Source organism: Haliaeetus albicilla, chromosome 14 (genome assembly GCF_947461875.1).
Source record: "Haliaeetus albicilla chromosome 14, bHalAlb1.1, whole genome shotgun sequence".
Lineage (NCBI taxonomy): Eukaryota > Metazoa > Chordata > Aves > Accipitriformes > Accipitridae > Haliaeetus > Haliaeetus albicilla.
The window spans coordinates 14,703,786-14,730,836 of record NC_091496.1 but is presented as its reverse complement, the minus strand read 5'-3'; the positions used below and the strand labels follow the sequence as shown (position 1 = coordinate 14,730,836).

Below are 27,051 nucleotides of genomic sequence, written 5' to 3'. Positions count from 1 at the left end.
GTGCTGACTGTCTGCAATTCAGCAAGCTAGGGCCAATGTGCTTTCAGATATATGGATAATGGTCCTCGTGGAGCAGGACTGAGACCAGCTATTTTTGTACAACACAGGCTTCCAAACACTTTTGATTTCCAATCCAGTGGTGAAGGGCTCCTAGTATCTTTGCTATTATTAGAAGCAACCTACAAAATTACAAAGGTGGTAGATGAGCTGAATGCAGAATCCTGCACTTGGGGACACTTGGTGAAACTAGTAGGGGATCAATTTGAAACAGATAAAAGAAAGTACTTCTTTAGCAGTCAGTAGTGAGCTTCAGAAACCTGCTGCCACACAGTGCTGCAGAAGCCGACAGTATCAGCAGGTTCAGAAGGGATTAGACAGATGCAGGGACAACAGGCCCATTAAAAAGACAAGGCAGGGACATGCCCTCTGCGGTATCTGTCACATTAGATACACAGCTGTGGATGCTGGGGGAGCACAAGGGGAAGGGGTGTAGAAATCAGCCAGGCTTGCACACGCTCACCAAACAGCATCTCTCCTCTCGCAACGGTGTGATAAACTACTGGCCTGAGACAGTTCCGTGTTCTTAATCTAGAAATGTGTTTTACTCCCAACCCACTGCATGAATATTCAGTTACTACAGCATCCTAGATTCCCGTGAGCTGACTAATGAGCTCAAAGCAACACAATCAAACAAGAACTAGGATTCGTCATTCCTGGCTCTGATCCTTAGTCCACCGGTGCCTTGCTGTATAGGCGGTCCCATTACATAGCTCATTGCCAATCTCCCAAATCAACACTCCCCCCTTATTGTGTACTGTGCTAACACATACGCCATATTACAGCCATTCATATTACAATGCAAAATCTTAAAGGAACCAAATGAACAAATCTTGCATGATTTACAGAAAAAGATGGAGATAGTGAAACTTAAATGCTAATGAAATAATGTACAAGTGGGTAACACAAAAACATCCCATGTACAGCTCTAAAAACTGTTAAGGATAAAAGTCATGCATAGTGCAACAATTGTGGCAATTTCGAGCTTTCTTAGATTTTGGAGGATGAAAAACAAAACTTCCTCTGCCCCTTGCATTTCTTCTTTCCCAGCAACTTAGGAAGCAATCCAGCATGCCAACTTCTAAGTATAAAATAAAATTAAACCAATCATTGTTTTTAAGCAAGTGCTCTTGAGGCCACCCAATAATAGTGTTTCTAAAGCAGTCCTACCTTTGTTTTCCAACTTGAGCTCCTCTGCTAGCAAGCTGTCTTGTCTGTTGCCAAGCACAAATGCCAGAAATGAGAGGATCAGGGCATCCAAGATTCCAATAATCGCCAGGATATATGCCCAGCGGACTGAACAAGCCCCCAGCGTGTACTTGTCTGTCTTTTCACCACACATCCGTTTTACCTCATCTGAATCCCAGCCATCAGGAAAAATCATACAACCCAGGACGAGACAGGCAGCTTGGAAAAAAAAAGAAAAGGAGAACAATGGGATAATGAGACCAAACTTTCATTTTGATGAGAACCTACACAGTTATCATTAAAGCAACACACTTTTTCATCCTGAGCTTCAAAGCTAGGTTACTTAAAAACAAGTCACAGAATTATATGCTGTGATTAAGTGTTTAATATAAAAACCTAAGATACAACATCAATTGCACACCTTGCTTTAAAAGAAAAAGATGCATCCTGAATCCCTGGCCAGTTTTTGTACCAGTACAATCACATTTTCCTGGTGAGACCAATTTCTTCATTGTAACATGAAAGGCTCACACAAAAAAAAAGAGGGGAAAATTATTAATAACCTGGATATTCAAAGGAGACACCGGATTACTGTCAAATGGTCAGGCAAACAAACTATAGAGAAAAATAGAGGAAAAAATATACCTATCATTTCTGGTAATCTAAGTGCTTGTAACACACATAGGTAATAGCAAGGGGGTTTTTTTTTGTCATTTGGCAGTACCCCTTTAACTGAAATATGTTTTATGCATAAGGTTTGTACTCCTCAAAAGCACAAGTAATGACATTGTTCTGGAAGGAAAAATAAGCTGTCAACATTGCTGTCAACTTCTGATCTGGTTTACCTGAGGAATCAACACATGACATCTCAAACTCAAAAAAGTGCTGATCCTTTTAACACCAAGAGAAATGAAAAGCCTCTCCCCACAGGGAAAGCCAGCCAACATGGACCACCAGCTGCTCCGGGTTGGGGCAGCTGTACCATGGCGAGAACAGAGGCAAAGGGTGGCTGTTTGGGTGCTCCTCCATCAGCCTGCGTGACTGCTAAAAGGTTGAACTTAATTTTTGAGTAGCAGAAATTTGCTTTGACCCTTGGTTCCCAGGGAAACTGCCCTGCTGTGGGACAGCAGGTAGTGTCATGGGCCAACGTGGCTCTTGTGGACCAGGCAAAATGGTGTGACAAGTTTGTTTTTTCAAAAGTAACGTGCTCCGTCACATGAAGCAGGGTCAGTCTTGCCCACTGGCCGGCAGTTGCTGTAATGTCCCCTGCCTGGACGGCTCCAGGGTGAGGGCTGAACACACACAGGTACCTGTGCCCGGCCACCCACACCTTGGGTGGGATGTGGGTGCTCTTGGACATGGAGACCTTAAGCGTGGCCCCCACTGGGTTCTGGACCATGGTCACAGCCCTTGCCCAAGCATATTACCAGTCCGGGTTTGGCCAAAGCCTTGAGCTGGCACAGGACTTGCTGTTCAGACACATATCCTGTGCTCACTGGGGAGCAGCCTCCTTGGCAGTTGTTTGCCCCAGTTCCTACTGGAGTGTGTGCCTTGCGGTGGAGGGTACCATGACAGGGATGCAGCACCAGGGCTTGTGCCCCTGAGATGATACGCTGTGTCCTGAGGTGGTGATACATCATTACAGAAACACACACAAAAAAGCAAACCCATACACTGAATCTTCACTTACATGGTCTCTCCACACTGAGTCACTAACTGAGAAAATCCATGGGCTGAGAAAACATGCCAATATGCCAATCTCATAGGACTGGACCGAGTGTGCTTCTGCACAGGACTCAGCTTCCCGCTGCCTGCAGGGACTGTCACTGGGCAAAGCTGAAGGAGCACAGCAAAGGCATGACTTGTACCTTGCCTGTTGCTTTTGGACAATGTCTCTCCCCGGGAAACCCCGTGTGGGTTGGCCCTGCTGTGAGTGGGGTGATGGACCAGGTGGTCTCCAGATGTCCTGTCCAACTTGAACTGATTTTTGGCAGGGAGGCGGCATGTTGGTAACAGGGGACAGAGCAGTTGGGTACTCATGGCACATTTCCTATCAGAGTAATGGGAATAGTACATGGATACTCTTTTAACTGCAGCCCTTGGTCATGCTGACGAACTTGTTGGCTTCACTGAAGCAAACAACTTGAGTGCAGAACTAGCCAGGGCAACAGCATAGGTGCATCTTCAGTAGGGGAGGATAGCATATAAAAATTAAGTAAAATAAGAAAAATCTAAAAATAAAGACTCTGTTGAATGGGCTCATTCCTCAGTTTTTATTGCATTTAGGAGAATGAGAAAATCCATATGCTTTCAGTAATTGTCTGTACTGTCTTTTCTAACTCGGGAACAAGCATATTTCCAGCATTAGCCCTTCTTTCTTAGTATGGCTGATGAGCTACAATGGATCCTAAACCATCTTTTATAAGTCTTAATATTATTCTAAATTGCAGGTATATGCGCTAATTGAAAGAAATACATTGTGTGGCTTTCAGCCTTTTAAATGGTTGTTGAGCCAGAAGTCTGTTTGGAAACCACAGTTTATATACCAAGTAGCTTGTGCAACAAAGAGCTGCCGTCGCTGTGGGAATTGCAGCAAGTTCTTGTCTTTCCCGGACAAGCACAAGCAGTGTCGTTTTACATACCTCTAATGCCCACAGAACAAAACCACACCTGCATTGAATCAATATGGTGAAATACTGGAAAAGAGATGTGAAAACAGAGCTCAGGATGGTAGTTTTCTTTTGACAGCTACACAATTGCTGTAGACAAAGCCTTGAAAGCATGTCTGCAGAAAGCATCTGACGTAGAATAAAAGCTGCACCTAAGGCATTTGACAAATTCTTCCTGAGCTGTTCATTTGTGTGAAAATATAACAGCTTATAATACTTTCAAGGACAATTAGGCTTAAAACCAAAGACAATTAGATAAGGACTGATTTACTCAGAACATGCGGGTTGGACAAATTGTAAGTTGCCTATTGCCTGCCTTAACTCATTTACACAATTTCATAACGTCTTCCAAAGATTTTAGAGACAAACTGTACAATAATTTGCTTTCTTGAGCTGGTTACATACACTTCCAGAAAGATTATTTCTCGCAGTCAACACATAAGCATTGCCCTCATACTTGCGAGGGACTCCATTGAAATGATGTAGCAAATCTGCATGCTTCTGGTGTTTGTGAAAATGTCCACATTTACCCAGGTAACTGTTGACAAAAGTTTGATTTACTATGTAACAGCAACTACCAAAGCCACTTTACTTTTATTAATCGTCCTCAAAATGAGAGGAAGTTTAATGCACAGTTAATGATCAATAGATTTGGGATTTTTCTGCTAGTTGTGCATGAATAATTAGCAAATACTTACATCTCTGTGGTTTTTTTATTACATAGCACATCAAGCATATGTTCTTAGTACTTCCTAAAAATATGTAACTTTGATCTTTTTCATCTACGTAATTAAAGATATGGGCCCTTATCTCAGGAACTCAGTGCACAGCTTCCCAGCTGTGTTCCTCAGATTCCTAATTAACTCATCTTTCCTGAATTCTGTTCCTGCACTCTTTGATATACTTGCTTAACTTTCTGGACTCATTCTGTTGATTGCTGTTGGACTTCTCTTGGTAATAAGACACACAGGTAAATGGTGGCTGGAGTAGATCTCTTTGCATAAAGGCAGATATCAAAGAGGGGGTATTATTATTATTTTCTCCTTTCCCTATAGTTTAGATGCTTCCTAATAGATGACTACTTGATCAACATGTCCAGATGCAGGAATCATGCCTTACCTGTAGAGGTTAACATAAGTAAGATTAGTCAACCTTGAGTCCTCACTTGCTGAGGGAATATTTTACACTGAATGCCTTTAAGAATACAGACTTGCTCAATAGTATGAAACAGGTAATGATTCATTTATCAGCTACAAAAAGACAGGTATAAAATCCTCCTACAGATCTACTTTGTATTGCCAGGAATTTTTACATTTTAATCCTTCTAAAGAGGATTAGAAGATTTTTCTCTAGAAGGAAATTACTTTCAGTTTTATACAAATTTGAAAAATGGAAACCATTTAATGCAATTTCAGTGAAACTGCTAAGAGATGATTTTATAACACAGACATGCGTCCCATATCTTTCTCTAAAATTCCACTGTCTCTAACGGCAATGTGACCGAAATGGCAATGTAACAAAGGCTACTACTGTTTTACTACTATCAAGTTCTAATAAATTCAGAAACTTTTGGATTTGGAAAGCTCACCTATTGAATGAAAAGACTTAAATCATCAGTTCCTACAGACTTTTTGATTCAAGTAAGGCAAAAGTTAAATCTATATTGGTTGAAGGCAGTCTTCTGTGTGTAAGCTGAATACATCGGATTAGCACCATCTTCTTGAGCCTGCAGACAGCCCAGCCTAGGACCTCTGTAGCTCATCAAGAGCTTTCATGAGAAGCATCAGAGGAAAATTGATAAATGACTGATTAGTGTCACTGACACCATTCAGAACTATTTGGGCAACTGTAAAACTTACAAGAATCATATCCACATCGTTTTCTTTTTGGTTGCCTGAGAAAACTCCTGGCAGGAATACTGCCTTTGTAACAACGGCCCTGGGTTTCCTCCAGGCCTTCCTCTAATTTTCTTACAAGACATGGGGTAACAAATTGTTTCTCCTACATACTGGAGTCTGGTGAAGCTCTTCAAGCTTTTAAAAAATAATTAATAAATAGTAGTTAAACATGCCTGATATACATTTACTTCTCTTCTTAGAAGCTCTTTTCTCATATGAACAGCTAACAGAAACTGCCACATGGTTTTCCTTTAGGGCTCTGAGTGACAAGACAAATTATTCATACTAAGAGAGGGAGTCCAGGATTTTACCTCCTGGGACGAAAGGATGCAGATATGACACTTGCAGAGATTGGAAACAGACCCTGAATTGTTGTTGGCACTGACATACTTGTGACTCTGACCAAGCTAATATTATCACAGCCCATGCTCTGTGCATGAGCTCAAATGGTAATTAGCAGGCAAGTAGTTCATGATCCTATGGTTGTGCCAAATATGGTGATAGATTAATACTATATCATTGCATGGAATGAGGTTCTATTTATAAAAAGGCTGACTGTTATACAGGAAACCAGTGCTGAGAAATTCCCGCTGGCAGGACTCCTCTCTCATCTTCATTCTTTTCTTGACAACATACCCAATTTGCTTGCATGTAGAGTGTGATGATGGCAAGTTTCCTGATAAACGAGTCAAAAAAATGGAATGGGAATAACACTGACCAGCTATTTTCTTTCCATACCCACACATGCAAGAGCCTCCAAGCCTCCATGGTTCCAAAAACTGAGAGGTTCTTTGTTTTCAGATTTTTTCCTAAATGTTATTTACAAAAACAGTGACCCATTAAACTCCAATAAATTGAATAGAGTTTTTGCCAGCCATTTTGGTGGAGTGAACTTCTAGGACAGAGCAAAATGAAAGGTGAGGATTCTGGCAGGGGACATTCATTAGGACTACAGTGTTTCAGGAGCTTGTACCTGGGAAAGAAAGAAAGGGTGAGGGGAGGTGGCTGAAGACATAGGCTCAAATACAGTTCTGAGTGAACACAGAGGCTGCACGTCCATGCAGCTGAGATTGATTTGAGTAATATGGACTGTACTAATGAGTAGGATAATAATTCTCTGTGTTTACATTTATGTTCTGGCTTGGAGCAAATGTGCAATTTTGAAGCAAATGCCCTGATTCTCTCCATTTACTGATTCCACTCACAGAAACAGTTCTGGTACATGTAAAACAGATTATTTTTGGAGCAGGTTAGAAGTTCCTTTCCAAAAGTTCTTCAATGCTGGATGGGGACCTTAAAATTCTGATTCAGTGTGTGGGCTTCACCACCACAAAACCTCTGCCTAGAAGAAGGCTCTTGAACCACGCAAAGCTTCCTTCCTGAAATGGTTCTTGTGCAATACAAAGAGGCAAATGCCATATAAGACTTTTTATTTGGTGCTTTGTTTGAAGACTGCCAGATCCAGTCTTCGGCTTTGGGAAGGTTCTTCAAAGAGATGCCAACTGGCTCCCCAAGGAGAAGACACAGCCTGTTAATTTGTGTCATAAGCAGGCTGAAAGTGTCTCTGGCAGCAGGATATCTTGGTGGTGCTCATATAGGGTTGCTAACCATGTGATTGCTGTTGGGTATGAGAGAGCCGGTGAGAAAAGTGGCATGAAATTCAAGATTCAAGGACAGTGTTCTTGGAGAGCTGGAAAGATAAAATCATATCTAGACTTCTGTGCCCTGGGCTCCCATGTGGGACAAGGGAGGTGCCCTGTGGAATTACTCCAGGACACTGATATGCCACTTTCATCTAAGTGACATGGACAAAAGCAGAGCTTCCCAGAGAGGTCCAAAGACGCTCCCCCTACCCCGGCAAGTGAAGGAGCAAAGGTTTGTGGGTTAATCTTCCTTCAGAAAGCTTCAAACAACATGTATAATGGGGGCATTTTGTCCAGGAGACAAGAGTAGTTCTCATTTGAAGTATAAGCCTAGAACCCCATATGATGAGGATGTGAGAGGCTTCAGCAGTAACTGCTTTAATTTACTTATTGTCTTATTTTGCATCATCTTACTTGGTAATGTAGACAAGCCTGAACCTCTCCACAGGATTAAGAACATTTATAGACAGAGCTAAGGGAGAGAAAAAGGAGAACCTCCCACTGCATTCCTGTGATAACATAAAAGATCTGACACAATTATGGCCACTTGACTTATTAGAGCACTGGCTTTTTGATGCCAAATCTGGTAAGTATATATATACATATCAAGTATTTCCCATGCTGATTTTAAGAAAAGGAAAAAAAGAAGACCAAATATTCAGTGACTGGACAGCAAAGAAAGAAAATAATATTGTGGAAGGTGGTAGCGAGGTAGGTGCTACAGTCAGGGAGACAAGACTTGCCATTACCTGGCTGAGTTGACAGATAATGGAGATATTGTGATGCCTGGTAGTTATGCTTAGACAGCAAAATGGAAGAATTTGATCAGCTGTTGCAAGATGTGAAGCTGGATAAGAGAAATATTGTTGATCAACAGCCATTCCAAAAGACAAGCACTAAAGAACATGAGCTGTTCAGAAAGATGGAAACAACTGGGAAAGTGAAGTAATGTTATACGTGAGGAATGTGTTAAGCTATAAATATGTAGAAAAGAATAGCAAAGAGAGTGCAATCTACTTCAGTTAAGGTCAATTGAGGGAAGAACTGTAAGAGACGTTTTACTGCACTAAGGGGGCCAGTTTTAGACCTCAAATGTTGGATTCATGTATGGATAGAATCTTCTTTGATATGATAGAGACAGAAACTCTGTGAGGGGTTGTATCATCATGGGAGCATTTAACTTCCCAGTTTTGATCATTAGCCACGATAATTAAACTTTGAGATTAATGCGGTTCTATGAATAATTTAGTTAGTACAACAACTATCTATCTTAGCTTGAGCATAAAGATTATTGTATTGGATTTGCATGGCAAGGTTTGGTAGTGGGGGTCTACAGGGGTGGCTTCTGTGAGAAGCTGCTAGAAGCTTCCCCCATGTCTGACTTAGCCAATGCCAGCCGGTTCTAGGACAGACCTGCTGCTGGCCAAGGCTGAGCCAGTTGGTGATGGTGGTAGCACCTCTAGGATAATGTATTTAAGAAGGGGGGCGGGGAAACTGTGCAACAGCAGCCGGAAAGAGGAGTGAGAACATGTGAGAGAAACAGCCCTGCAGACCCGCAGGTCAGTGAAGAAGGAGGGGGAGGAGATGCTCCAGGCGCCGGAGCAGAGATTCCCCTGCAGCCCGTGGGGAAGACCATGGTGAGGCAGGCTGTCCCCCTGCAGCCAGGGAGGTCCACGGTGGAGCAGATCTCCACCTGCAGCCCAGGGAGGACCCCACACTGGAGCAGGTGGATGCCCAAAGGAGGCTGTGACCCCGTGGGAAGCCCGTGCTGGAGCAGGCTCCTGGGAGGACCTGCAGATCTGTGGAGAGAGGAGCCCACGGAGCAGGTTTTCTGGCAGGACTTGTGACCCTGCGGTGGACTCACGCTGGAGCAGTGTGCTCCTGAAGGACTGCACACCGTGGAAGGGACCCATGCTGGAGCAGTTCGTGAAGAACTGCAGCCTGTGGGAAGGACTCATGCTGGAGCAGTTCGTGGAGGACTGTCTCCTGTGGGAGGGACCCCACGGTGGAGCAGGGAAGGAGTGAGGAGTCTTCCCCCTGAGGAGGAAGGAGCGGCAGAGACAAGGTGTGACGAACTGACCCCAACCAACATTCCCCGTCCCCCTGCGCTGCTCAGGAGGAGGAGGTAGAGAAAATCAAGAGTAAAGTTAAGCCTGGGAAGGAGGGAGGGGTGGAGGGGAGGTGTTTTAAGATTTGGTTTTATTTCTCATTATCCTACTCTGATTTTGATTGGTAATAAATTAAATTAATTTTCCCCAAGTTGAGTCTGTTTTGCCCGTGATGATAACTGGCAAGTGATCTCTCCCTGTCCTTATCTTGACCCAAGAGCTTTTTGTTATATTTTCTCTCCCCTGTCCAGCTGAGGTGGGCCGGAGTCCTCAAGTGGCTTTGGTGGTGTCCTGGCGCCCAGCCAGGGTCAATCTACCACAATAATGTAAGAGTATCATAGATTTTTATGGGTGTGTGGCAGGTGACTCACAAGGTGCATCCCAATGACTCCTTGTGAAAGATCACAACTTCTGGTGTTCCAACCATGGTAATATGCAATAGGTATTTATAGTCCCTTGTCTAGAAAAAGTATGGAAACCAGGAACTATTAATGGATGCAGGCCTAATCACCATGTGGGCAAAAAATCCCTACAAGTGTCATGGCAACGAATTGCTAACAGCTATAGCAGAGGTAGATGACTAACTGATGAAAAAAGGGTAAACTGAAATTATATACAACAAGAGATAAAAATAATTCTTTACAATGAAGCAGGTATGGGAGGTGGTATAGCTAGAAGCCCACAGGAAGGTATGTGTTGAAAGTTACATTTACACTGTTTCACCTCCTGCGGTGTCCACTGGCCCTGGGATCTAATAATTTTTTTCTTCTGATTTTTCTGTTTAAAGTGTCTAAAATAACATGAAAACTGTGTCACAGCCCACCAGAGTTTTTCTAACATGTCTTTGTACCACAGAATGTGTGTTATGAGCTGAAGGTCTATGCCCAGAGATCACAGGAGTGACAATGGTGCTTGCAAACGCATGTGCTCAGTGAGCCATGACCTGGGAGTCAACCGTCATGCTGCCAGGTTGTTTGACTATGTGGGGATATCCAAAAGCCACTTTTCTCACATGCTAGAGTCTCCTGAAAAAGAACTGTAGAAGTAATGAAGGAACTACTTGTTTATATCGCATCTTTGTTTTTTTGTCAGATCACAGCCTTCTAATGCAATTTTGGCTTGGCTTTGCTTGGTAACAAAACTTACTATTGAAAGTGTTTATTTTGAATGCTGTCACAGAGGAGTGATACAGCTTTCTAATTTAATGTTAACTTCTCTTTGTAGAACCTAGTCTTTAGCCAAACTTTATCAAACCATAGCATACTGAAATGTACTAGATTTAAATAATGAATAAACTCAATATAAATACAGTGTAGGCTACAGCAGACAGACTGGAGAATAGGTGCTATTATGAATGGCATAGGCTAGACATCACTTGAGATTTATACAGCTGATGTTTCAGCACAAGTTACTGATCCAAGTAGCGAAGCTATTTTAAACATGGTTTTGGTAAAGAAGGAAGAGCTGAAAATAATCTTACCTTCAGTGACCATGAGTCAATTCAATTTAAATAAAATGAGAGTATGAATAAAAATGATCCTGAAACTGGGTTTAAAAAAATGCATATTTCAGAGGGACAAACTTTGATAAGCTAAAGAAACTAGCTAACAAGTTAACTAGACTGAAGAGGTCCATACTTAATTGTGGGGAATGCCTTGAATTTCTTTCAAAGATGTACATTTTCTGATGTATCTTGACAAGATGAATAAAATTCCAGGGGTACTTTCAGCTCTGTTTGAATGAGTAGCAAACTGTTTCCTTCTACCCTCATTACCTATCCCCCCAAAAGCCTTGGAAAAAGTAAAGAATATGTGAGCAGAGATATTAGAAATTATATAAAAAGGAACTAGTTAGCAAAGAAAGACACATTTAGGAGGTAGATAATGCAGATCTAAAAGACAGCTTGCCAAAAGTCAAGCTGTGCTAAATCTTTCAAGAGAAATTGAAACAAAAAGTCAAATAATGTTCAGTTAGGTTAACAAAGAAAGAAGAAAAGCAGATATGGACTGAGGCTGGGGCTAGGACCTAATTCTTTGCCTCACTTTTCAATGAGGACAACGACAGAGAACAGGAGGACAATGACCTGCCAGCTGGGCATGAGCATTCGGAAATGGGAACTCCTGACTTCAAGCCCACAGCAAACCTGAAACGATCATAATGTGCTCAAGCTGGAGGAATGGACCCTCCAACCCCAAATACTGAAATAACTGACACATTGAACTGCAAAGCTGGTGGGAATGTTTTTTAAACAAATTTATTATTGATATACTGGGGAACAGCATACGTGCTACCTAATTTTTAGAAAAAAACAAAACAAAATTGAGAATGGAAAAGTAATTGGAGCACACACTCACCCATCAGTTTGACCTCAGTTCTTTGAATAATTTTTGACGGAAAGAATAACTAAAGCCATAGAAAGAAATACAAAGTGGGGTGATGTTAGCATGGGTCTATCTGACAGCTAGGAAGCAGTGACTTTATAAAAGAAAGCTAAGTAACACACTCTTCAGAAAGCATTTGATACTGTGTCATATAGAAATATTTATTAACCTGGACAATACAGAGATTAGCATGAGAATTTAAGGTCCTTATGGTACTTGTCCATGGGGAGCTGACATTTTTTGCTTGAAGGGAAAGTCTCGAGCTGTTGTGAGGATACATTGGGCACCTCAAGGATCAGCCTGGGTGTCAATCATTTAGTATTTTCATTAGGAGCTTTGGAAAGAGTAGAGGTTTGCTAGTAAAATCCACTGATGGGAGGTACTATCAATGCAGAAGACTATTGGGACAAATGGTAAAGAAGAGAAAACATATGAGTATGTTGATCAGCCCTTGGAGGACCATGAGTCACCAGTAAAATGCACCCACGAAAAAGGTGAACCTGAGCATTGGCAGTATCAGGGAAAGTTTTTTCAGCATAATGTAAGCACTAGAGCCATCTGGTGCTGGTGGTTTCTAATCTGTAGAAGAGTGATGTTTGGAACAACCAGTTAATCAAAGCAAGATTGTTTTAAGATGTAATGTGGTACTTTAGGAAAGGTATGATGCTGTAACTGCCCATGATAAGGGACTAGATCCGATGATTTAGTAGGTCTTCTCCAGGCTTATGTTCTTATGAATAGGCTGAGAGATAAACATCATTGAAATAAAGAAGGATATCTAAGGGGAATACCAGCCAAAGAATTAGGAGCTAGATGGAACTACAGAAAGTTATGATCAAAAATAGTGTTGTCTATATCAAACCGAGAAGAAAAATCTAGCAAAATAAATGGGGGCAAGAGGTGAAGAAGGAGCTCACTATTGGGCTGTCTCACTGCGGTCTTTATAGAAATTTGCCCTTTCCTTTCTTAACTAAAGGTTTGAAAATGTGATGGCAAAGAAAGAGGAAAGGCATAAAGTGATTTTCTTTTTTTGCTGGTCCTCATCCAAGCTGTCCTGACATCCCTGCCAAACATCAAGCAACTACAACAGCCTGATTTTGTACTTGGGAAGTGCATGCATCCAGCTTTTTTCCAAAGCTACTGCAATTGCAAGCAAATCTAAACATGCTGGTGAGTGGGGAAGTCTGGGAGTGCACCAGCCACTGTTTTCAGGATAAACATGGCAAAGTTCTGCAGGCTTCTGAGGTGGAAGCAAGGTGCAGAAGCAAGAGATATTCATACAAAAAGGGAATTTCTACAACTGAGTCTACTATAGCATCCACAATAAAAACCGTTTCAGCCTTTTGCTCCTGAAAACTAACTTCGCAGCCAGTAAGTACTCACTTGCAAAAAAGGAGGCTGAAGAATTTCATGACTACTCTGTATAAACACAAGAGAATGGATCCCAGAGAGGGAGAAGAGCTATTTAACTGGAAGGGCAGTCTTGGCACCTGAACAAATGGATATAAACCATCCAGGAATACATTTAGGCTGTAAAGTAGAAGGCAGTTTTGAATTGTTGGGGGAGAGATTCTGGCACAAACTCAGTAGCTGTAGCCAGGCCAAAAAGTTTTAAGTTGTCCAAGTTGCTGATGTTAAATAGTTATTAAAGATGGAGTTTGAGCAGTGTATTAAAAAATCATTAGGAAGTGTTTCTCTATAGGCTACATTGAGCTACTTTGGGCCTTTAAGGTAACTGCAAGAACTTAAAAGGTCTTATACCATATACCTTCAGACATCAGAAACCTGGGATCATCACTTTTCTCAGCATATGAGCTTTGCAGTAGCTGCAGAGCTGGACAGAAGGACAACGCAAACAGCACTCATTTGAGCCTTAGGGCAGGAGCAGCACTGGAGGCAAACTCCAGGCTTGCGCACTATGGCCCTTTTGCTGAAAAGCTTCAGATTTATTTTCCTTTGACCATAAGTTTAGCAAAATTCTCTACCTGGATAAACCCTGCCCTGTATTGTAGTCAGCAAAGCCCTTGCTGACTGTTTTTCCTCCTACGGTTACACTCTGTGAAACTAGTTCAGCTTACACCGCGTAACCATTGAGTTCACAACCAGCAAGGCTTCCCTACACTGTTACTGAACTCCATCCACACTACTGCAAACCTCGACTGCAGGAGTTTGTCTGCGTCTCACCTGGTACGTGCTATGGAGCACGCTAACAGCAATAGCATATTAGTAATGCATTAAAGAATCAGCCCCCCCCGGACTACTGCTTCAGAGAAACATCTGGTATGATATCCTGGTCACGTTCACAGTTTCATTTATACAACCACTTACGGGTATTTGACAGTCATGATTGGAAATGATTGGAAAATGGGGTAACTCACCCATCCAGTACATGAAATAGCATGGGTCAGTAGTCAACAACTGAGTGAGCGGTTTCAAAATAGCCACCAAGGATTCAACCAGTTGTTTTCTGACCTCCGCTTCACTAGCTGTCATGCTGTGAAAGCAACATGAACGACAAAAACACTTGCAAGAGGAAGTGAAATAAAAGGGGCGGGGTGGGTGGAGTTTTCTTAAATGAGCTGAGCCTCTCCTCTACCTTCATGGCCTCCCCTGTGGTGCTGGCACAGAACGCTGACTCAGCACACATCGGGTGGCAGTCTGGGAGCAGTGAAACACCTGCAGTACAAACAGCTGCCGGGCAGATGCCTCTGCCTGCTCTTGGTCACTGGCCAGCCGGAGAAATCTCTCCTAGAGAAGCTGACTGAGAGATTCAAGAAGTTGTTTGGCAGTGGATGAGATAAATACCCACTGGTGAGCTTTCTCTGCTGTAAGCCGAGATGCAGGTTCATGGTCACTGCTACGTTCTCTGCCAAAGCTTGGTTATGATTCCCAGAATATAATGCATCATGGTAAGGAAATGTGATTTAATGTTGAAATGAGAATTGTTTTAAGATCTACAATTTGTAGGCATTCAACCCCTGTTTGTGGGCATGACAGTCACATTCCCTTTGCCCTTTACTTGGAGCTTTGTGTTTCCCATGTACTTTAGTGGAGAAAGAGAAGTTTCAGAGGAAGTGACTGAAGTCAAGTAGAAAGATGACGTGATGTACAAGGAAACATTCTGTCATGAGCAAGGAAAAAAGAAGTGATTGAAAGGGGAAGGCTCTTGTCCCTCTTGTCTTTTGTAAAGCATTAATGTTTTGCTTGAAATTACCTGCAGCTGACTAAATGCCATGCTTTCCTTGACAAGTGGGAACCATACTCACCCTCTCTGAGACATTGGCTCATCCCCCAAGTATTAAAATCTGTTCACGATTCACCAATTTCCTCAGGGCTGGGTATCCCTCAACATACTCTGCCAGAGAGCTCCAGCTAGCTCTGTACGGTAAGATCTAGCTCTAGACTGGTTTCATTCCCCTTTTTAAAATCAACAGCCTTCCCAAAGCCAGGCTGCACTGTGCTCCCCATCTCCTTTGAATGAGGGGACCCACACTTGTAGCTTAGAGTGGTTTGTGGGATAGGAAAAAAGTGAGACAGGGTTTGAAGCACCTTTACACTGAAGGCAAGTGGAAGTGGGTAATGCAAAGCGAAAGGCCTGCAGAGGGGAGGACCTTAATATGTGAAGGAGACAGGCAGCTGGGAGGCAGCAATATGGGGCAGTCTCCTCCGAAAAGAGGGAGGTGGAAGCAGAAGGCAGCAGCCTTGTTCTTGGGCTGGAAATGTTAAGTCATTAACTAACTAAATGAACTAAAGTCATTACAATCATTTAAATCTGATTTCCAAAGCAGTGCTAGCTGATATTGCAAATGGACTGGCACAGAAGCAAGACAAGTTCAGAACGGATGATAAAGGCATTGACTTTTGTATAGTTCCTTTCAATGCCCCTGAGGCGCACGCATATGTCTTTATGCCTGCACAGCTTGTCATGTGCTATTCTTCACTTATCTCTGCTATAGCTCTTCCTGATCTCCTAACAGCTTTGCTCGGAAGAAAAGAGAAATGGACAATAGGCCCAGAGACTGCTTGGCTGCATTGCTTCTTCATTAAAGTTGACATTTGGCAGTGAGACTTGACTGCCTTTCAAGAGCTGATGTCTCACTGAAGCTAACAGCAGCAAAGGTATCGGGGCGCCAGTGTCTCTCCCGCTGAGCATCTGAGCTTTGGATGGTGGGAGAGAGCCCTGGAGAATGAGACCAGTAATTGGTGATGTTTTTTTCTTTTGCCTTTTTCCTGTTAAAGGGAAGAGTACCCTTTTACCTAGGGCCAAGCTAATGAGATTGCTTAACCTCCTGAACTAATTGCTTTTGACATGCCAGAGTTGAGAAAATTTATAATCTTTGAGAAAACGTGGAAGAAATCTGCATTAATTTTGTGACTATCTTATATTTATATTGGCAAGCACATCTCATCTTCCATTTGCTATCAAGTCTCTCTGATCAATAATGTGTCCTATTTTGCTCAGTGTAACTGCAACAGTCCTTGCCTCGGTGCTTTGGTAATCCTGATTCTCCTACCAGTTCCTAACTGCAAGGTCTAGTTTTGGAATTTCTGTTCGCTTCTACAGAATTACATTTCTGTGCCTTTATTTTTTTAGTCTTGCTGGTTAACCCCAAGATTTGCACTATACAGCAAAGTTTACCATTATAGGTGTCAGCAAATCCTTGTGTGCATGCACATGCAATTTCAAGTCCTGTCTAGGTTTATGATATCAAGTTGTAATACCTTTTTTGAACATTTTTGTAAGTCCAGCATGTGTACTGTTCTAGTGCTGCAATGCCTCTGAGGTAAAGAAACCCTTAGTACTTCCAATACAGCAAACAACCACTCTGGTGCTGATTTTCAGCACTGATGCCCAGAAGTCACAGAAAGTAGGTCTCCCTCCATTTAATATTTCTAGCATATGCCTATTAATATGCCAGTGCTGGTGATTTCTGTCTTAAAGAAATTAAGATGTCTGTTCAGATATTGAAAGGACTAGAATAATGTAAGGCAAAGCAGCAATGCAAGGCAAAGGGAAAATCTGACAGTCCCACCAAAACCAATGAGACATGGGCTGCCAGAAAAGTTGGGTACTTGCAAAGTTTGGTATGAAGCTTGAGGGCTTACTAGGTGACCTTTGAAACCCCAGAAATGCATGCTGCCCACCAGCTAATTAAAAAGGATGAACCAGGAGATGCGGTGTTTCCAAAGGGAGTAAGAGGACTCTAACCCAACTGGATTCAGAGATGGAGCCAGAGGAAAGAGGAGTTGAACTGGCACTGCGGTAACTGTGCCTTCTTTCAAAAACATTCATAGGTCCTAAAGCCCCATGTCCTTTTCCCACTACCCTCTTTATAAACAAATAACAGCTGAAAACATGTATAATAGAATTGTTTGCTGAAGTAGTTGGTTCAGTTTAACTCTGTTGGTGGGCATCAGCAAAAAAAGAGAAGAAATTCCACAAGCAACTCAAAATGTTCCTGAATGCATCAGGCAGCAAGTGTTTCTATCACTACACTGCAAGCAGTTGAAATACAGTGTAAAAGATATTTGAGCATTTGAATAAATGTACAGAAAATATAACGTCCACTTTATGAGCAATCCAGTATCTTGTCATTCAGACTACTTGTTTAGAGTAAATGTTTAGAGTAAACATAAACTTCAAGACTTCAGCCCATCAGAATCTCCACTGGCTGTAGTAAGTTAGCAATCTTTAATGCATTATTCCTACCTCTATTACCAGTGACACCTGTGAATTAAGTTCTCAGTCTCACAGGACTATTTGCATTGGAAAGTACTACAAAGTGACGGGGCTGAGAGCTTCTGACCTATTCCAAACAAGTGTATTGGAAGTAAATCCAATTTACTTCAGACTTCGTGACAGTTTCTTTGGAAAACCTTAGTTTGGGGAGGCACCTTCTTCCATCTGCTGACAAACTCCCTGGCCATGATGATGAAAATGTGGACATATGGAAAACAGTTCTGTAATTCTCTCCAAAAATCCAAGTTCAGGCTGTATGAAGGAGAGGAGAGGCTGGAGTGCCTGGTTCAGGGGAAACACAGGGACTCCAGAAATGCACAGGGAAGTGCACCAAGATACTGTGCAACTCCTTAAACATCAAATACAGGGACTGTAAAACCCATGGATCAAAATTCCTTCAAACCTGTACAGTAGCAGTCTTCATGGACTCTGTCTTTTGGGGATTGGAGACACAATACCATGTCACAATTATCTTCTCATTAAGCCCAAGAGAAAAATAAAGATTGCAGAGACAACCTGTAATTCATGCAGGAATAGCAGCCAACACTTTACACTTTTAATTTTGCATGGTTTAAAATGTTGTATAATATTTGTCCTTGAAAACTGGCACTTGATGTCTCAAGGTCCCTGAATAAGTCCACCAGGTTCATAAAATATGCTAACAGTTTGCTTACAATACCCAGGCAAGGCAAATACAGTCTATTCAGGAACAGCCCAAAGTAACTCAAAGTGTATGGAGAGGGATGCTGGTGAGGCACTCGGCTGCTCAGCACCTCAGCCACCTTGGTGTTGAGCCCCTCAAAATCAGACAGTCTTTTCTCTTAGTCTTTCTGCTATAAGAATAATGTTTCCCATCTTGGTTCATGAGTACAACATAAAGATATACCATACAGACTTAATAATATAAATATTTGATTCACATCCATCAAAACATTACCAGCTGAATATGTTTTCAGCCTAATGCGAATCACATTTAGCATTCATCCATGCAACTGCTCAGACAACAGTGAACTTCATTCTTAGTCAAGTCTGAAAGGCAGACAGAGCCACAGATGCAAAGAGCATTTGCGGCTCCTTGGAGCACAGCTGGTATGGCTACCCCCCCACTGACCATGCTGCTCTGAAGAAACATTCTTGTTTGCAGCGCGTCTTTTTAAAAATGAATCTCTCCAGACCACCCTGGCATATTCCTGCCTATGCAACATCTGTGCTGGTTCACAAATGCATCCAGTAACAGGGAAGTTTCCTGTTGACACGTCTGTGCGTGTGGAGTGGAATCCCCGTTTGAATGGTAACTAATCATAGAATCATCAAATGGTTTGGGTTGGAAGGGACCTTTAAAGATCATCAAGTTCCAACCCCCCTGCCCTGGGCAGGGACACCTTCCACTAGAGCAGGTTGCTCAAAGCCCCATCCAACCTGGCCTTGGACACTGCCAGGGATGGGGCATCCACAAACTCTCTGGGCAACCTGTGCCAGTGTCACACCACCCTCACAGTGAAGAACTTCTTCCTTACATCTAATCTAAATCTACCTTCTTTCAGTTTAAAACCATTAACCCCTTGTCCTATCACTACACTCCCTGTTAAAGAGTCCCTCCCCATCTTTCCTGCAGGCCCCTTTAGGTACTGGAAGGCTGCTATAAGGTCTCCTCAGAACCTTCTCCTCCAGGCTGAACTACCCCAACTCTATCAGCCTGTCCTCATAGGAGAGGTGCTCCAGCCCTCTGATCATCTTCATGGCCCTCCTCTGGACTCACTCCAGCAGGTCCAATGACATACTGCAATTCAATAAATCCATTGCATCAAGCTTCTTGACCCTGTGCAGCTGCAACTCCGTCCAGCTTTGCAGAAAGCCAAGACTAGAGAAATGGACATCTAACAGTGCCAAATGAAAGTAACCTCAGATGTTGGTATATTGATATATAAGACTTACCTCACTGACCAGAGAAGTTATACTGACCTTGCCCAGTGGTTAAATTGGACAGTAACAACAAAGTATTTTTATTTGGGTTCATTGCTAGAATTATTTTTGGTGAGCAAGAAAATGCCATGTTAAATTGTACTAATAGTGTAACCATGGGAACAAGATAATAAAGTGCTGATATAAATTTGGTGGAAGTAATTAGTGTATCCAGGAATTATGTTGTCATGTATTAACTTATGTACTGAAAATGAATGCATGAATTAGTTAAAAGGCACAATTAAGGACTGGTTCTTTGGAGCTTTCCCTTGTGTGACGTTGGGACTCCTGTGACATCCCTGTACCAGCTTGGGGTTACCTTGCTTCTGCCTAACAGGGCTATGATAAGCAGGGCAAATAATTATCCTTATTTTACCAATAAAAAAGGTAGCCTTTTCCTTCTGCTTAAGCAAACCATTATTTCTGTAATAATAACCAGTCAGAAACAAACAAAAGAAATGTAATCATTCCTATTGAATCTAACCAGCCTGATCTCATGGTGAGCATATCTTGCTGGTAGATCCTATGTAAAGCCATACTCAGGGTCTTATGCAGAAAGACCCACTAATGGCCTCACTTACTTGGATTTCAGCTTCTCTCAATATAGACTTGCTGCCCCTACATCCTTTGCCAGCCAGAGCTGCCAGCTAATGCCTTCCCTCTTATCAGAGTCAAAGTACCTCTCATTTTTGGCAGTACTGAGTGAAACATTTTGTCTGAAACTTTTTTTGCCAATAAAGAGTGCAGCAGGTCAGTGGGAACATTTCAAATATTCAGGCTGATCACTGTGAACTCTACCGACTGAATGCAACCCCAAATCATTTCTGAGAAAAACAGTAAGTGTTCCATTTTTATTGAGAATCCCTTGAAAATAAAGTGCATTTTCATCAGAGGCAGAAAAGATGTAATATGAGGTTTATCTGCAATTGATTTTTCTTGCCAAGTTTGCCAGTGCGTGGCTCAAGAAAGAACTGCCACTTTCCACATGCAAATGCTCTGCAGCCCCTGCTGAGTCTTCCAGATGTGGCCCCTGGCCTGGTCCCACCTGCCGAGGCTCGGTTCATAAACACATGCTCCACTCCAGCACTTGCAGCTGGGAAGCAAATGCCTGTAGCAAGTTGGCAGTGTCCATGCTCTGTGCCTTCTGCATGTACGTGCCCCTTCTCAGTGCTGCATAAGCAGATGCTGTAGCAGTTACAGGAGCTGCATAAAAACAGATAATCTGTCCCATATATAAAAGAGAGCAGAGAGCTCAGCTGATGCAACTGCAGAGATTTAGGCTAATCAGTAGCACTGGTTTCACAGGGTGCCCATGGAGCAGTGGGAGTTTTGCTGGGACAGCTTTCTGTGTAAAAAACCCAGCATGGCAAAGGGAGCTAAATGTACACAGCTCCTAGGGGAAGGGCAAGGCTGGAAATGGTCCTTTTAACAGTTTCTACTGCAGATGTGGCTTGGGGCAAAAATTTCATTTAGATATCCCTCTGCCTCTCCTTTTACTTATATTTCCATTTCTCATGGCCCCAGCAGAAATGTGGTGACTTCCAACTGTGTTTGAATGGTAACACCATTCATTCTTATCAAATGCCTGTATACTTTAAAAATTATTCTTACCAGTTTTGCTTAACTTGCTGAGCCTTCCTGGTCACTCAGTTATCCATATAATGGTCAATAATTCTGTCATATAGCCCGCTTTTTCTTGTTCTGTGCATGTTTGCTGATGCAAGTTCTCACTACTTTGTTTTCATATTGACAAGACATACAGTAATTTTTCTTGTGATTTCCCTCCTCTCCTATGTCTTATCCATCAGCATGTCTTTCATCCTCTTATATTTGTTTTATAGATTACAAGTTTCTTCTTTACCTTCTCTCACACCTTTGGTGTCTTCTTAATCTTGATTAGGAAACTAATTAGATTAAGGTTATCACTACTCAGACAGTTATCACGTCACCTACCATCTGTTGCTCAGGGTGTTTTTTCTGTCTGCCAACCCTCTTTCCACACAGCACACAACGGACGGGTTTTATACATTTGTCTACAACACAACAGACAGATTATATCCAAGCTTCAACATTTTCCAACGTATTTGTCTGAATCAGGGAAGTGCTAAGACCTCTCTCTCAGAGATCCACTATTAAATATTTTGGGTACCTGTATCTTCTCTGTGAAGGCAGACACCCATGTAGCCTCCAGCGTGAATGAACGCCTGCTGAAGACTCAATTTGTGTCTCATGGATGTCACCCAGCTAAAAGGCTGTGATTTAAACTCAGCAAGTCAGGATCCTCTCATGTCCCCTCCCTGTACAGGCACATCGGTACCAAAACGGTCCTGTCTGTGAATAATTGTCTATTTAATCACAAGACTGGTAGATGAGCCTTCACCTGACTGCTGTCCAGATGGCTGAAGGTGACAGTCCTCATCTCTATGGTGGAAATTTCTCCAGAGATTTCCTGGGAGGAGTGCTGGTATCCCATAGAGCATTGCAATAGCACCTTGATTTTAATCCAAAACTGCACTAAAAGACAAGTGCAATTGTAATATGTCCTTACATTGAATTAGGCAGGTAGGAGCATTGGCTGGCTGGAGCTTCCATGGCTCCCACAGTTATTGCAGTGAGATCTCCATCCCTGCAGAGGAGCTGAATGGCTATACAAAAATGAACAGTTTGCTGTGGTTTTGGTGTAAACACCTATGCACTGGCGAGGACCCAAGATGCAAGAGAGAAATTTAAGAGGGACTACAGTGAACAAATCTAGAGTACGGAAGGTTGGGATAAGAGGTGGCATCTGATGGTCTTCCCAACTTTGGGAAATGCTCCTGAGCTCTCTTTCTTCTCAGTCTTTCATTCTGTTCTCTCATTTTTCTGTTTAAATGTTACTTCTCTAACCTGTCTGCAATGAATCGCCCCACTTCTCAGTCAAATGTTTCCATGTGCTTCCTGCAGGTATTTCTCTGTCTTCTCCTGCCTGTTGTCTTCCTCCTTGAACATGTCAACAACATTTGCAGGCTGATTGCTCCCTTGGTCCTGTCAGTCACTCAGACACATTCCTGCTTTCCCTTTTTCTAGTGAGCCGCAGAAGCATATTTTTTCAAAAACTCAAATCTTCCTGTTGGGACCTGGGTTTAGTTGGCTTTATTTAGAGTTTGCAGGGTTTTATCTGTATCTGAATGCTTAACATGCCTATACGTTTGGGGCCCAGGCCCCCCTAACTATCCTTGGTTTGTATTACTAATGCATCAAAATCCTCACAAATCAGTAACAAATATAAGTGCCAAAGACCTCTCTAACAGTTTCTGTTAACGTTGCATTTTAATTCTTTTTGTTTCAAAATATTAGTGCACAAACTAAGAGGCACCTCTCAGGCTCGCTCGCCTCAATGGCGAGAAGGGGTCCCGCAGGGACACCCCTCTTCCAGCACCAGTAGGCAGGAGCGCTGCATTGTCACAGCCCAGTCATTTGCAATAATGCATCTAACCTCTACGAAGCAATAGCCTTTTGCTGATACGCAACTTCTTAGTAAGAGACTCTGTATCACTTGGAGATAAGGTCTGTATGCTTCCATTTGAATAAATGCCACTGATGATGCTATTTTTTAAAAGAAAAGAATTTCTTCTGATGGTAAATGAGTATATATTATTTAGGTGCTGTATTGGGTTTGTGTGGCAAAGTTCTGGTAGCTTGGGGGCTACAGGGGTGGCTTCTGTGAGAAGCTGCTAGCAGTTTCCCCTATGTCCAATAGACAATTTATCATTATCGTCATTCCCACCTCCCCACACCCTGCCCCCAGCAGCGGGCAGCAGAAGAGAGTGAGATCAGTGCAAGCACACAGCAGCATTTCCCTGGGGCGTTCTGCCAGTCTCAAACAATCTGCAGTTCAGTGGAGGTATCTTTACACTTAGTGAGATTTCATGAATTTTTCCTTCCTCAATTAATTTGTCCAGCTGATTCTTGTAAACTTTCAGTGTCCACAATGTCCTGAGGTAAAGAGTTCCACAGCTTAGTTATCCAGTAGATGACAAAAAAAAAAAAAAAAGAAAAAAAAAAATTTTGTTCCAAAATTTTCACCTGCTAGCTTTATTTAATGGTTCCTAATGCCTGCATTGGAAATTACAGTGGACAATATTCTTCTACCAGACTTACCAGACATGTACCTACTACTTTTATATAGACCCTTCCCCTATCTCTGATGAATCACATCTTTGCAAAGAGGAGAGTCCTGGCCTTTTCAGTCTGTCCTGGTATAGGGAAGGTTCTTCGCTGTCTCTGCTCATCTCTCCTGCCCCTGTCCGAGCATTTTCAGAGCTACCCTACTGAATCGTAATTTCTGTTTCTAAAATCCATGCTGACTGTTCCCAATATTTATGTCATGTTTTCCAATGTGGCCACTAATTCAAAATTTCTACCACTTTGCCCAGTACAGCCATCAACTTACTGTTCTGCAGTTCCTTCTTTCTTCTCTGAACTCTTTGAAAACTGGTATCAAATTAATGATCTCCCAGCCTCTAGTACCAAGGCAATTTTAAAAAAGAGCTTAGACCGAGCTGTTGAAATGTCAAATACTCATCCTTGAATTCCTTTAAAACTCTTTGGCCTATCTGTTCCTGTTGATCCTTCTGATATGCTATCATTCATTTTGTCTATTTATTCCATGAACTTTGCTATCTCCATTTCAGTTTGAAAAACAGCATCCGATAAGTGTCCTGGAAGGAAGATTTCCAGTGTGGGAACCTCCCCAAACTCCTCCAAAGTAAATGTGTGTACAGAAGATTTATTTCAGGTTCTTCTCCTACCATATCCCTGTCTTCTCTGAGACTTTTATCAGAGACTTCTCGGAGACTTTATACTTTGATCATCTTCCTGGACTTCTGGCAGGTTTCCCCCTTCTGATGTTTTTTTTCAGAAGGATTAGTAGTTTTTATGCCTTTTACTAGCTGTTCCTCCAATCTGTTTTTTTTTGTTCTGCCTCATTATGCTTGAATTCAAAGTCAAATTGCCAGGATTTAAAGTTGTCTTTTTTTCCCAAGCTCTAGCGTTCACAGATTACAGCTGTAGGCCTAATTCTGAAGGAAATACTTGAACTTGTTAAGGGCCCAGTGCTCCATTTGCTCTTATGAACAGTCATAGTAAAGGTTTGCAAACTCAGATGCTGTTGAGTATTTGCATCTCCTAAGACACATAGAAAAGAAAAATTAGTAAATTTGCTATCCCAAACCCTGTTACAGGTGATGCAATATTTTAGTCCATGATTGCTGCATTTTATCTCTGCTGATGCGGCAGTTGTAAATTCTGAGACACATTAATAAGTGAAATGTTTATCTTAGAGCATGAGAGAAACTACGTATTTGCTCCTGCTGGAGAAAAATCACAGCGTCTTCAAACATCGCCTCTGGCTGACTGCCCCTAACGCATGGGAAGGTTGTGCGATAGTACTTCAGGGCCCGACAGGAGCCTTCATTTCAAGCACACTATGTATCACTGTTGTCAGCTCTCATGATTTCACTATGAATCTCACAATGTTTTAAAATAGTTACCTCAATGTGAAAGATTTTGACATTTTCTCAAGAAGATGTATTGAAAGTACACCTGGAGGGTGGTATGCAGACAAAATAATTAAAAGTAAACTAAATCAAATCTACCATTTCAGCCTTCTGCTGGGACCCACACCATGGCCAATGCACACAGGAACCTGTGCCCAGCCTGGTCTCCCGTAGCCACAGAGACCTGTGAAACAGATGTTCAACCCAGATGCTCACCACAAGCAGGAGAACACTTCTGACACTGTTAGCATCATTCCTTCCCCAGGAAGTAGGACCTGGCAGCCACGTTGTAGAGTCTGCTCTATGTACTACATCTTGTTCCTAAATCCCACCTTGTGTAGAACGGGAAACCTTCAGGGCACCATGTTTTTGCACCCTAAACCCTCACATTTGTGGTAGGAAACTTTCTGGATCCAGCACAGACACATCATCTAAAGACCGCACTTCAGCCCTGCCCTGGAAAAACCAGCCCTGGAGGCATAGCCTCTTCTCGGGTGGGCAGACCCTCCTTGCACCGCTGTGGTGACCTGCTGCTGCAAGCGTGCTGGTGCCAGCACACATGGGGCTGGTTTGCAGGAGAGGAATCAAGAACAGCGTTATCAGGGCTTCACTTTCAAACACATGAAATTCACTCATTGTTCTTTTTAAGCACACCAGACCTCAGCAGACTAATTTCAGGCCCCATACATAACACTGTTTCTAAAGCTTTTATGTAAGGAGAAATGTTTGAACACATGCCTTCTTCCTTTCTGCAATGTTAACCAGCCTTCTGCTGTCAGACTTCTAATTTGACATATTTAAACACCCTGATAGGTTAATAATAGTGTCTAGGATCATAATGCTTGTAACAGCTTCGAACTCCAGACAATACTTTAAGATGTATCAGTACATTTCACTTATTACGTAGATAATATTGTATAATTTGCTCAGGAAAGATTTATATTATGGCTGACACTGATGAAATACATGCAAGATATCTAAGGTTTGTAAACACATATGCACAAGCTGCAAGCATTAATATCGTCAAAACATTCCTTCCCCTGTGCACTCCAGATAATATTAACTACTCAGACTGTGCTTCACAGTGTGACACTCTAGTACTTCAGTACATTTGGCTAGGAAGGCATTTACTAAGTAAAGTCGCATACAAACACCTCCTTCAACATCAAAGGCTGCAGCTGAGCTTAGATTTTTCTACGTAAATACATCGTAGAGAAAGGCAACATGCATTACACAGCCTGAAGTACTGAGAGTACTGTCTGTCAAAATAAAGAAATAAGGAATTTATTTTAAACTGGATAAACATTTCATTGAAAAGCACCTGGGTGTAATTTCCCCTGGATACACATTCACCGTGGGCCCATCTTTGCCTCTACTGAAATCAAGTGCAAAATTGATTAAATGGCACCAGGGTCAGTCCCTCTGCACACATTATGAAGAAATAGGGAGTCTGTTTCATCAACTTCATATAAAAATTGTTACAAGATGCTCCTCGTGCCCTCCCCAAACCAGTGCAGGGAGACCAAAAACTTTTGAGGTGCATTTGTTCCGTAAGCAGAGGGTTGGCTACAGCCACAGCCTACAGTGGGAGGCACATGGCTGTGCAGCTGCATGAGTCCTCCTTCGACCATGACCTGGAGTGGATCCGTATCTAGTAGCATTAAGGGGAGCGACTAGGGGGAATGTTGCCTTTAAAACTTTGCCCTTGATCTACTGACACAGTAATTATCTGTATTCAGCAGAGACTTGATGTAGATGATCACTACAGTCCTTTGGCTCTTTAAAAACTTACAGGAAATTAGGTATGGAAAGATATAAAATTGCAGCTGGTGATTTTAAGCCCATCAGTTTTGGGTGCTTCAAACACT

The 27,051-nt window shown here is 42.3% G+C and overlaps 1 protein-coding gene across 3 annotated transcripts in view; it reads right to left on the bottom strand.

Moving 5' to 3' along the window:
- LHFPL3 (LHFPL tetraspan subfamily member 3) overlaps positions 1-27,051 on the bottom strand; it is a 259,588-nt gene that overhangs the window by 82,065 nt on the left and 150,472 nt on the right. For all 3 annotated transcript variants that reach the window (XM_069801798.1, XM_069801799.1, XM_069801797.1), the window contains exon 2: positions 1,228-1,464. In XM_069801798.1, the coding sequence (XP_069657899.1) occupies positions 1,228-1,464 (237 nt within the window). The remainder of the gene's footprint in view (positions 1-1,227; positions 1,465-27,051) is intronic.